The sequence below is a fragment of the Embiotoca jacksoni genome, unplaced genomic scaffold, assembly GCF_022577435.1.
Source record: "Embiotoca jacksoni isolate LCO1_2020_lvr unplaced genomic scaffold, fEmbJac1.0.p SCAF_21, whole genome shotgun sequence".
NCBI classification, from domain to species: Eukaryota; Metazoa; Chordata; class Actinopteri; family Embiotocidae; genus Embiotoca; species Embiotoca jacksoni.
This window is the reverse complement of record NW_027185352.1, coordinates 3,539,537-3,552,688: the sequence shown is the minus strand read 5'-3', so window position 1 is coordinate 3,552,688 and position 13,152 is coordinate 3,539,537. Positions and strand designations below refer to the sequence as shown.

General features: G+C 40.5%; 1 protein-coding gene across 4 annotated transcripts in view; it reads right to left on the bottom strand.

Moving 5' to 3' along the window:
- sbf1 (SET binding factor 1) overlaps positions 1 to 13,152 on the bottom strand; it is a 67,042-nt gene that overhangs the window by 27,985 nt on the left and 25,905 nt on the right. For 3 of the 4 annotated variants that reach the window (XM_069156434.1, XM_069156436.1, XM_069156435.1), the window contains 6 exons: positions 13,024 to 13,053; positions 11,169 to 11,274; positions 9,619 to 9,751; positions 9,393 to 9,501; positions 7,665 to 7,778; positions 502 to 579 (listed from right to left, as the gene is read on the bottom strand). In XM_069156434.1, the coding sequence (XP_069012535.1) occupies positions 502 to 579; positions 7,665 to 7,778; positions 9,393 to 9,501; positions 9,619 to 9,751; positions 11,169 to 11,274; positions 13,024 to 13,053 (570 nt within the window). The remainder of the gene's footprint in view (positions 1 to 501; positions 580 to 7,664; positions 7,779 to 9,392; positions 9,502 to 9,618; positions 9,752 to 11,168; positions 11,275 to 13,023; positions 13,054 to 13,152) is intronic. The other variant, XM_069156438.1, reaches the window with a different exon arrangement.

The following is a 13,152-nucleotide window of genomic DNA, read 5'->3' as shown; positions in this document are numbered from 1 at the left end:
TAAGGCATCCTGGACAGCATCAAGAGGCTGAAGCCTTCATGCCAAAAAGCTACTGAGAAAATAGACCTATATGTGGTGGCAAGGTAAACACTACTGGACTAAAATTCTCCACATTTTTATTTAGGGCATAAGCAATTTGTTTATTTGACCCTTATCATGTTTTCTACAGAAAGAATGTTTTTCTGCTGACTTCACTGGGTCAAAGTGCTGTAAACAGAGGGCTGGAGCTACTGGAAAACATATTAATTTGTTCAATATGTTGTTGAAAATATAAGGAAAAGGGTATGACATCATAAACACATTGATGGGGGACGGGATGGGGGGGAGGGGGGGGGCTGACCTAGAGGGAAAGGTAACCAGTAATTCCTCTCATTTCCTGTATTTCTCTACTGTTGCTGTGCAATTAAGGCACACAAATACCCCCAAAACAACAACAAAAGAAAAACCCGCATTACGACAACCTGGTGCATTTCAATAGGATTACAACTGTGTCTTTCTTGCCTGGATCTTGAGTGCCGAGGTTTGTATGGACTGTGGGGGGAAGGCGTGATCAGCGACTTCCAGCTCTGGATCCAAAGCCTGCAACAATAACGACACAAAGACTCCATCAGTTACACGTGAGCACATCTCCCTTAATTCCTGCCGTCGCTTTGTCCCGCTGCATCAGTGGAACTCTGGGTAATCAAGTCAAGAGACGACAAGATTCCAGCAGTTAACTTTTAAAATGACTCAGTCGGAGAGTAAAGTGGCGATTTACAAGCTCCGTGCTGCCCTGTTAACTACAACGCATTTAGGGTTTGTGATATCTTTAATGACAATTGGAAATTGTTCTTTACTGGGTTTTTCAGTACACTTAATGAGTTTAATTGTTCATCTAACAGACTCAACAGAGCTCCTGTGGTTCTTTTCTGTCCGGTTCTTCAAAGTATTTATACAAACAGTCAAACCATTTCTATACAAAAGAGTCAGCTTTATGATCAGTCTGCCTTCTGGCTATTAATATAGGTCACAAATAAACAATTTCAAAATATGACAAACTTTTGGCATAATAAAACATAATGATGATTTGTAATTCACTATTAGTGTCAAATATACTTTCACTATTTGGTTGAAAGCTGTAAAAAGTGTTAACAAGTGACAAATTCAGTCTATTGAAAGATATTTTGTTTTGCATTGACGAAAAACAAAATAAGTTATCCAAATTTTTTGATAGTGTTGATACAGATGTTGCTGCAGTAACAACAGATCTTCCTTGGTAACGGCATTATGTCTCAGGGCCATCACATGAAAACTCATCCAGCTGACTGTAAGGAGAGCAGAGCAGATAAGCCCTGGTTTACAGCTGCCCTCCAACAACCTACAGCCATTATCATCATTCCTGCAACCTTGATCCGAACCGGGCAATTTAACAAATGAAAGCCCTGAAACAGAAACCCTCGATTAGTTTTCAAGCTTCGTAATTATGTCTTCTGGTGCCTGGGTTCGGTGGCGGTGGGGGCAGGGGGGGGGGGGGTGTAAGTGGTTCATATGTTAGCTGGTTGGATTCACACTGGTATTTGGATGTTTGACGTTTTGATTAAAGTGCGCATCCTCCAGTTTCTGAACCTGTCCACACACACAGCTCCACCAGCTGAGGACACAGGCCAAAGACCAAGTGAATCTCTGTTTGACCATCAGGTCAACAACACGGGACAGCAACACTCAACAGCCTCCAGGTTATAAGTCACACAGCACACAGAGCAGCCAGTCAACATGAACACAAAAATAAAAGGGTTTTCACAAAGAAAAATCATTTTCATTTTGAAGGTGCATCTATTCATTTTTAGCTTGGACATCTTGCACATTTGGAAGTTTCCCTGAGTCAGAGGGTCACAGTTCAGTGTCTGGCTTGACGATACTTTGACACACGACATAGAGCAGTGAACTACCAGTTTCAGCCACTTTGCTGTCAACTCTCCACGACATGATCCAGTTATCACCTAAAACCAAACTGAATTCCTACCGGATCCTTCTGACGGAATAAACTCAACAGTATGGTTTGTTGTTCTTGCAAGTCACCCTGTCACACACATTTAAACTTCCTCTAAAGAAAAAATAAACAAAGGACGACGGCAGAGACAAAAGCAGAAGATAACAACACACTTAAAAGGACGTAATTAAATGCAGAGATTAAAGAAGAACATCAGAAGGTTGAGCTCAAAGTACTGTGGTCAGATCATGTTTCTGTGATAAGAGGGCAGACAGAGGGACACAAAGGGACACAGGGACCGATGACATGGCAGCTGAAGCAGGTTGCAGGCTGCTCTGACAGCAGGACCCTCTGAACATAATCTACTGACTCAGCACAACAGGAGATGAGAAGGCGATAGAAGATGGATGAGATTTCTGATTTGAGGATAAGAGTCCGACATGGTATCCACGTTTACATAAAAACAATGCTTGACTTGAGCTTGTAGTTTGAGGTCCTGTGTTGCGTTTGTATCTTAAAGGTCAGAGTTAAAAGGATCTTCCCATCCATTCCAGCTATTTGTCACAGATCTGTCAGTGTGGTGAGGGAACCATGACTCATCTTTTCTTGCTTGCTCTGAAAGTCCTTTCTTTCCCAACCTCGCTACAAAGCTGATTCTGAAGACTTAAAACTAATCCATGATGAATGGACTGTGAAATCATTACAAGATTACATCTACTAATCGAAGGCAGCCTCTGAGGAGCATCTGATAAGATTTTGATACCGAGTGCTTTATGAAATTTAAGTGTTTGAATATCAGGAATGCAGAAAAATTGAAAGAATTTGCTGAAAGTAATATGCTGTATGCTCAAATGGGCCTCAGGACACACAGGTGTTCTGTATTAATTCATTGTGGATCAGTCTTTTAGTTCTGGTGACCAATTTATACTCCTTTCTTTCCTTCTCTATATCATCTTCTCCTGTACCATTTTTCTTACAGGAGCTGTAGAGGTCCTGAGAAGTATTGTAAATAATTTGACATCATGCACTTCCCTCTTGAAACTTGCATTAACCTCCTATCAAACTGCAGAGCATGCTCTAAACTGCTGAGGAGACAATTATGGAATCAATTCTGCAGTCCTATTAACCAGATCAGACCAGACCAGAACCGGAAATGTAAACTTTTATTCTTGCTTTAACTTTTGACTGCTTTCTAATTAGAAAATATCTCCAGATCAAATGGGACAAATGCTGTGAGAGTCCGTGGGAAGATCCAGACGAATTCAAAACCCAGGCTCGTCACAGCATCCAAACACACACTTGGCATGTCTGTGTTTAAGAATGCCAGCCCCCGCCTTCTCCCAAATAAACACACGTTACCCTCTGCCTCAGTGAGATGACGAGTGATACATCTCCAGCCCTGAGGAAGCTGCAGAGGAACAACTTCCATTGTTATGCAGATGACACTCAGCTATATCTTTCTATAAAACCAGATGAAACTAATCAGTTAGTAAAACTTGAAGCCTGTCTAAAAGACATAAAGTCCTGGATGACCAAAAACATCCTGCTTCTAAATTCAGACAAAACAGAAGTTATTGTTCTTGGTCCTAAACACCTCAGAAACTCTTTCTGTAATCACTTAGTTACTCTAGATGATGTTGTCTTGGCCTCCAGCAAAACTGTGAGGACCCTTGGAGTCATATTTGATGAGGACTTATCCTTTAGACACCATATAAAGCAAATCTCCAGAACTACCTTCTTTCATCTACGTAATATTAATAAAATCAGGAAAATCCTTCTTCAGTGTGATGCAGAAAAACTCATTCATGCATGTGTTACTTCTAGACTAGATTATTGTAATTCCTTGTTGTTAGAATGTCCAAATTACTCATTAAAAACCTGCAGCTGATCCAAAATGCTGCAACAAGAGTACTGACGGGATTCAGCAAGAGAGATCATATTTCTCCAGTTTTAGCTTCTCTTCACTGCTTCCCGTTAAATCAAGAATATAATTTAAAATTATCTTGCTGACTTACAAATCTCTACATGACCAGGCTCCATCATATCTTAGAGATCTTATAGAACCATATAATCCTAGCAGAGCACTTCTCTCTCAGTACGCTGGTCTACTTGTGGGTCCCAGAGTTTCCAGAAGTAGAATGGGAGGCAGAGCTTCAGTTTTCAGGCTCCTCTCCTGTGGAACCAGCTCCCAGTTTGTGTTGGAGGGGCAGAAACCCTCTCTAGCTTTAAGATTAGACTCAAAACGTTCCTTTTTGATAAAGCCTATAGTTAGGGCTGGCTCAGGTAGACCTGAACCAACCCTTAGTTATGCTGCTATAGGCCGAGGCTGCTGGGGGACCTCGTTACATGCTGAGCTTCTTTTCTTTCCTTCTACTCTTTAACTGACTCACACCTCACCATACTTTTCTCTCCCATAGCTTTTTCTTTTTCTTATTGTCTGTTGTCTCCATTCAGTTCCTTCGCTCGTGTAGTTTCTCTTCTTTCTTTTGCAGATGTCCCGTCATGGAGCTGCATGTCTCTGATCTGCGCTTGTCGTCTCCACCAACAGTTCTTCTCTTCTATCTCTATGCTGTCCTTTTCTCTCTCTGTTCTCCTCTCACCCCAACCGGTCGAGGCAGATGGCCGCCCACCTCTGATCCTGGTTCTGTCGTAGCGTTCTTCCTGTTAAGAGGGAGTTTTTCTTCCCTCTGTTGGAGGTTTTTCTCCCTTATAGAGGAGTTTTTTCCCTCCTAGCTTATGTTAGAATTGTTGAATTGTTGTGTTTCTCTGTATAATATTGTAAAGGCTTGCTGTAAGGACTTTAATGTGTTAAGTGCCATGAAGCCATGAAGCACCACCATGCCATGGGCGGCACGGTGGTGCAGTGGTTAGCATTGTCACCTCACAGCAAAAAGGTTCTGGGTTCGAATCCGGTCCTGGGCCTTTCTGTGCGGAGTTTGCATGTTCTCCCTGTGCTTGCATGGGTTCTCTCCGGATTCTCTGGCTTCCTCCCATCATCCAAAAACATGCACCTCAGGTCAGGTTACCTGACGCTGCGCTAGTGGCAGCCTGTTGCAGCAGCTCCCCCCTGAGAGCCCCCCCCTGCTGTAGTGAAGAAATTTCCCCTCGGGGATTAATAAAGTGAAATTTTAAAAAAAAAGAAATAACGTGTTGTGATTTGGCGCTATATAAATAAAGTTGAATTGAATTGAACTCTCCTCTGGTTTCTGACAAGTCTGTCAATCTTTAGCCGGTTGAATTATGCAATGAGACAATAATCAAATAAAATGAATCATTATGCTCTTCATGTGACTGCAACCACACCAACACTAAACCCACAATACTACTCAGGAAGGGATTTATTTGGCATCGTAACACACGTTACAATGATTTCCCCAAATCTAGTAATGTGCAATTAAAATAACTACCAATCATCCAGCTGGTATAAAGATATGAGGATGATACGTGTCCTCCAACGTTTTCTAAGCAGTTGTGTTCTGGATCTTTTCATGAGTCTGATGACAAGCAACAGTGGTGGAATTAGTATTCAAATCCTTTGTCTAAGTTTAAGTACAAAACATATCAATATAAAAATACTCTATTCTAAATATAACTTGGAAATTTCAATGCTACTTAAGTTTAGGGACAGAAAAATTATATGAATAATGTCCTTCAGTATGAAAAGAGACTGTTGCTACAGAAAAAACTGCATTTGACTGGTTTACTATACATTACATGAGAGGTTGTTAATACAGATTTAATACAATTGTTGCAGCATTTATGGTTGTAGAGAAAAACAAAGTTCTGCTACAAAAACTCTGCAGTAACTTTTGGGAATGTTCACCAATCTTAGCTTTTTTGTGAAATATTGAAAAATGTTATCTTGTTGGGTCTAAAACTTATTTAAATTCCACCTTCTAAGACGTTTCTCTTTGGAGGAACTGCTAACATCTCATAAATATCTTAAACCTGTCAACCACACAGCTTTATAGTAAGAGGTAAAAATGGTTGGAAGCCACAAGTTTCATCTTTGAAGATATGCTGTATTTTCAACAACTATTATTTATGATCTTCCGCACGTAAAATATTAATGTGAAAAGTAACTGGTTCATACTGCAGCTGTAAAAATAGCAGTGTTCTGTGATGAATCGTATTTCTATTCAGGATTTATTTTCTTTGTAATTCTATTTTCATTTGTGGTGCTTTGCTTTTCAATGCAGGGAAAGAACAAAGTGTGTAAAAGGGGAGTGTGTCGTTTATACGGCAGCTGTAAAAAAAAACCCTTAAAGTAATTTACAAACAGTGTTATCATTAGGAGTTTGTGCAGCTGACTGTTTATAACTCTACGGCACGTGAAGACAGCATCGGACGTGACCAACCGCCAGACAAGCCAGGAACAACATTTTGTGTTTACCCATAATTCATCATCATATTTCACAAATGATTGCCATCATAACAATCTACAGTGTATCCAGTAAGATGGCCATAAATTGGTTGCAATTTCCTGTGTTAGAAAAGTTCACCTTACAAATCACGTCCCTGAGAAAGTCAATAAAATGAGCCACAGTGAACAAAGGGAACCGGGATGGGAAATCCAGACTTTCTACAGTGATCGTAAAGTGAACAAGGAAACTGAAAAAGTATTTGTTTGCACACTTTAAAAAAGCATTTCTCAGAATGGGCTGCAGCTGGAGGATGCAGAGATGTAATTTATATGCGCTAGACTCATTTGAAGTGCTTGATATGGACACAATAGCGCAGCAGAGAAATAGTATGTCTTACTATAAGTGTAAAGGTGATATGGTTATAACCTTAGCAACATCAATTCACCAAGCTAAAAACATCTAACTGAACAGAAACTATATCCCAAAATACAAACACAAAAAATGCAAAGTTAAAAGAAAAAGTAGAAAAAAGTACCTTTTTTTTTTTACTTCATAAAAACTTGTTTTACTTTTTTTTTTTTTTTATATATAAAAAAAATATATGTAATTGGTGCTGATCAAGTGGTAAAACTTGAACTGCTTCATATTTCTGCTGGTACTACCTAAACAAAAGCAACAACAATGATTCAGACCTGAATACAACAGAGCAACAACAAAGAGATCAAACACAACATGGAGCAGTTAGGGGCTGATTTAGTTTCACTAAACTTGTTTGAGTGCGTGTGCAAAAATGTCTAAGCTAAAACTAAATCCATTGATCCTCTCTTCTGACTGGCTGACCTTTCTAGAGTGTGGCACACCCCAACCAACCACAGTCTTTATTCCATGTTATAGTTTGCCATCTCTACAGCTAAGGGTATTCTTTTGCATACAAGGTTGGACGGTGGGCCGTGCCGAGGGACGACATATGACATCACAAACTTAAATCTAAACGACTCGTCCAAAGTCACAGTTGCTGAATACGGACTGTGTTCCTTTCTCCATGAACTGAGTGTTTGGACAATATTTATATAGCACCAAGACCAGATTTATAATAAAAAAAAGAAAATCTGAATTTATACAATATGTACCTTTAAAACCAAGATGAGTAACACAGAAAGAAAAAAACACTGCTGAAGAGCTTCCTGGCATCTCATCCCATAAAGACCTCCTGGGGAATCTATTGCTTGTCGGAAACCACCCACTGGATGTTAATGTACATTTCCCCGTATTCAATAATAACGTGTATTATGGGTATGAGTGTGTGCAGTGTTGAGGTTTGCAGCTCTTACCATAGACAGTGCAGTCTGGGTCTGGTGTAGAAGAGGTTCAGGCAGCAGCGAGATGTGGACACACTCGGGGATGGTAACTGTGCCTCCGTCCAGGTCAGCGATGATCACATCCAACTGGAAGGAAACACACACACACACACACACACACACACACACACACACACACACACACACACACACACACAAACAATGTAAACATTCCTTTCATCTCTGCTGGTTGGACTGTTCCTAAAAGTTGATACAGCGGCTGATTAGAGCGACTGAAAGACAAATGCAGTGACAGAGAAAGTGGTGTCGCTCAGCAGCTGCTCATTACACAACGCTGGCTATCGAACAACAAAAACCACACATTCACATTTCGCCGCAGACAGGCTGCCCGGACGATAACCTCTGACCCCAACGACTGCTCGTGCATCGATCAAGGCTTGTGTCTGCTGCATAAAACACAGCGTCTCGTTGTCAGTGAAACTCGTGGCTCCATCAGGGCGGCAAGGCGAGCGGCACGCATCAGGACACGGTCAGACACATTTAACAGGAGCGATCATTTCACTCTCAACAAGCCTTCATAAGATGGCCGCATATCATTTTCTTTGATCATGAGAATGAGACACTAATTACTGTTATGTTTCCCGGTAAAATTGACCTTGGCAAGGTTTGCAAAGAGCGTTGTATGAGAATCTTGTGAATCGAAAGAGGTTAGCGGGTAGCAAAGAGCCAGATGGCAGCAGGGTCAGTTTAATATCAGACAGATGAATCATTGTTTACATGAAACATACTCCTCATTGTAACCAAAAGTCAGATCCATGTCAGAGCAGCTGAGGGTCTATTCAAGTGTGTGTGTATATATATATATATATATATATATTTAGAAAGGGAATTCCATTCCCCTCTGTGGGGCTTCAGCCATCTGACTTCATCACATTAAAGGGGGAATCTTCCATAGTTTTGTCTTTTTAGGGCAAAATTAAAAAAAATTTGGACCGTGTTTCCTTGAAGTTGAAGAAAGAGAATCTTGTTTTAACAAGTCAGACTACTTCAGTTTACTTTAGTTAGTACTTTTGTACTTTACTTTACTCCTGATGTTCATAGTGGTGTGTGAGTATTGTTTAAAGTCAGAGTTAGAGTCAACCTATCCTTAATACTGTAGCTGAAGAGATAAATTATCCTTTAAAAAAAAAAAAGCATGCTCTTGCCGCCCAGAAATACTCAAAAGGCACAGAGCACTGCACTGTGGGAAGGTTCAGCTGTATTCAGTTGTCCTCTGACAACCAAACCTGGTGATGACCAACACACTTGTTTCATTTCCTAACGCAAACAGTAGCACATGGTTGTTTTCTACTCTGCTATGCAACAGAATGGTAAACAGAAGAGAGGAACTGCTTCCAGTCAGACAACATAAACGCTCTGTTGTTGTTTTTTTTATATCTGTACAGTTACGACTCCTGTCGTTTGGATCATGAAATAATAATAATTTTAATGTCCGTTTGCTGCAGGGGTTGTATTTACTTCCGTTCACTTAAAAAAAAAAAATCAACAAACGTTTGCAGACAACTGTACGTCTGAACACACTCATTGTCTCCTGCTGATCTCACAACACTTAAATATTAACACTGAATGGATTCCTTGCTGCTGCAGCAGTGATGCAGTTTTCTTTAAGACTAGTAGAGTTTATTTTGTCTTCTGAATCATCGTCTCACATTTACTGTATTGCAGTAATGATGAACCCACCAGTTCTTGTGTCTCAGATCGGAAGAAGGAATTGACACCGATGATGAAAGGTGTGGGAGTGCTCAGGACCTCGAGTAGTTTCCCTGGTAAGATGGGAATGTAGGTGAAACTGGGAAAATAAGAAGAGATATGACACATATTATCTACCGTCAGTGCTTTACGAACAATAATAAACAGAGAGTGATATAATGACACAGCAGGGAAATTCTGTGGTGTGAGAACACACCTGTATTTGAGGGGGAACATGATGGCCAGCAGTCCTCGGCAGGCATCTGTGAGTCTCTGGTAGCTGCTGGACAGGAACAGGATTTTATGTTCCGTCAGGGCGGCGCAGAACAGATACAGCACGTTGATGATACCTGAGGAAGAACAGAGCACAGGCAGGACTTCACTGGCCGTCCTGAGGGTCCAACACGTCCCACTGAAGGAGGAACCAAAGTTCAACAGCAACTAATGCAGTCATCAAACAAATAAATATCACTTATTCCTACAGGAACATAAAAAATGGACTTCCTAGTTCAGAGAAATCTAAGCCGTAAATTGGATGCAAATTAAACTATATGAAAGGATGGATAATACAATTCTAATATACATTTTACATTGTTGAGGGCCCTTGTTTTATCTATGATGGCAAATCTTTTAGCTATATATTACTGATACCAACAACATCTATTCAACATTTGTGAAGCTTTCAGATGAAGTCCTTTAAGTGTTCTCAGTGTATAATTATGAAACATATACAGTATATATGAAAGTAACTAAAAATGAGAAGTTTGCTTACTATAATTAATACACATTCAAAATATCTGATGACAGACATGGTTGAACAAGGAAGTCAATCCTTGCTTTGATCCCATCTTCTTTACTTTGTGTCGTGGTTTACGTACATTTTCTTCACTGTGCATTAAAATCCAATTGTTGCCACCAATACAATACAATACAATACAATGCCCCTTGGGAATGTAAAAAGCAGATTATTCCATTCATGACTTGTGTTCAACAGAAATCCTGTAATGCCAAATATTTTACACATTTTGTTCAAATTGTTTTATACTGACATAAAGAACTATTTCACAACGCATTATGTGTCTGTCCTCAAGTGTTGGGTGTGATGTTATACGGTGTTACGGCTGGGGATCCTTCACTGGTACAAATACCTTTGATGCTGGTTCCTCGACAATACTTTTTCTATACCGATTTTATCAAATCACTTTTGACAAACAGAAAATGGCATTACTGCAAAAATGTTGTAGTTTTATAGCAGTTTAGAGGTGGAGAGGGTAACTCCAGGTTATTGTCTTTAACTATAATTTACAGATGTCTCCTGAACGCTCACATTCACTCTACCGAATGAAGCTGTAATTTAGAGACGCCCCCTCAGCGTGTTATTGTGGTTCCCGCTGCTTTTCTTGCTAAGACATGAACTGTGTAGAAATCAAAATCCACGTTGACACAAACCACTGACGTGATGATTTTAAAATACCACAGGTAACTGATACTGAATTACAAGTCATTTTTAATAGCAGATAGCAATCAAGCAATTCAGTGCCATAAAATTACAGTACCCAACCACAGTGCCCCAGCATATATATGTTTATCTGCATATCTGTGTTGTGTATTGATATGGGTGGTGTTGTTGTTGTTGTGGGCTCTGTTGTGTTATTGTCATTATGTAATTGTGAGTTGGTATATACTGCACTGTGCAGTCTAACAGCTGCGACACAGCAGCTGTGGATGATGTAAATACAGAAAGAAGCATTAAGAAAAAAGGAATACCGAGCTGTCTGAAGAGCTGAGCCACGCTGCCGCCACTGACGGGAAGGGAGTCGTTGATGGGAGTCTGGATAACTTGCCGGTCGCCAGCGCCTAATGTTATAGTCCGCTATAGATTAGGGGAGAGAAGAGAAAAGGATTGAAAAGAGGGTGAGAAAAAAACCAGAGAACGAAAGCCATTTTCTCAGAAAGTCCAGGTTTGACAGCGAGGTTTAATCAGTTGTGCGCGTCCGGAGAGCAGCGTGAGTCAGAGACAGAGATGGAGGATCCCGGGAGCTTAGCAGCTACATGACAAATCAAACAAAGCCATTCCAGCTGATCGGGACGTGAATGAGGCAGTGCAGGACGAACCTTACTGCAAAACAACACCAGCACCAACCATATCAAAAAGCCTTTATGGGCGACACAAATCCAAGAGACATGGCAGGTGTCATGTGCAGAGAATTTTCCACTGCAGTCTGATGTGGAAAGCGATTGGTCAGGATGACTGATCAGGATATGGAAAATTCACTTAGCCTTGTAAAGTGTACCCTGAGATAAAGTTAATATTGTTATTTAGTTCTTATCTGAGCTTAATTGCAAAATATAAAAATGTTGAAGTATTGTCCTTGTTGTAAGGTAAAATAAGTTTAATAACCGTCCTCCATCACAGAGAACCAGATTGACTTCTGTAGACCTGGAAATCTGCTCTAGACAGAGGACGAAGCCAAAAAATATTTATTTGTGTGTGGTTTGGACAACAAACACATCCGGGAGTGGAAACAGATTATTTAGACTACGAAAAATAGGACTCAATAAAATAATATAAACCCAATATTACAGTACAACTAAGGATTGCAGTACAAGATTAGGCTGTTTGATGATTTCTTACACATCAAGCTCATTATCCTTTATCTTCAATTAACACTGAGAACAAGTCAAGTTCCAGATTTACCCAGTAACAGTAAACCTGGAACATATGGCTGTTATTATCTCAGAAGCTCAGAAGAAGTGCAACATTATCTCATGCACTCTGCAGCAGCAGTAATCATGTTAGCAGCCATTGTCGAGCTGTTAGCAAGTCAATATAGTGAGCCAACATATGATCATCTGGGTGTGTTCAATTCAGTTTCTTGCTGTGGTTCTGTTGCTGCATTTCAGAGATTTTTCTGAGATTCGATAAACTGGAATCATTTGAAAATCTAATTTCTGTGTTGCATCGTTTGATTAATAACCGCGTGGCTCTGATGTTGAACACTTAGTGAATCATCAGGGCTGGACGGCCATTGGCTTCAGAGGTTACTATACTATGGCCTTCCCTACTTGTCAGAGTAGTGAACTAATTTCAGAGTTGGCAAATAAATGCTAACACAAAGTCAATATTTTGGTCGTGATCAAGATGCAATGGTGCAGTTGAGATAATCGTTGGGCAAGACACTAATTTTTCTTGTCCAGAAGCTGAGTGATTGTGGTTTCTGCCTCAAGAGGACTTGTTCTTGCTCGTCCTCATTAGATGATGTTATCTGGAAGTCTACTGTGTAATTTCAAATGTACTACTTTTTCTATTTTCCAGTTCAGTTCCTCATTGGGGCTCCTGCTATTGCAGGAATGAAACAAAGTGACGATCAGCGGTCAAATGTTTGTTATCAGGACGACATAGAAAGGTTGAGAGGCTCATGCTTGTAATCACATGGGGGAGTCTGTATGTAAAATGATCAGTTGTTGGTCACATATTGAGCCTGTGTCAAAGCGTTCTGATTGGTTCTCCTGCCACAGGAGGTGTGCATGGATTGGCTGAGGGGACATGAGTGGAGAACAGAAAGCTGAGAAAGCTGAGAGGTGATTGGTAGCGAGGGAGAATGAAGTCAGGCTGGCGTACCAAACTCTCCTCTCTCTCCTCCTGGCCCGGCTACACAAGCACCCAGCAGAGAGAGAGAGAGAGAGAGAGAGAGAGAGAGAGAGAGAGAGAGAGACACACACACACACACACACACACACACACACACAC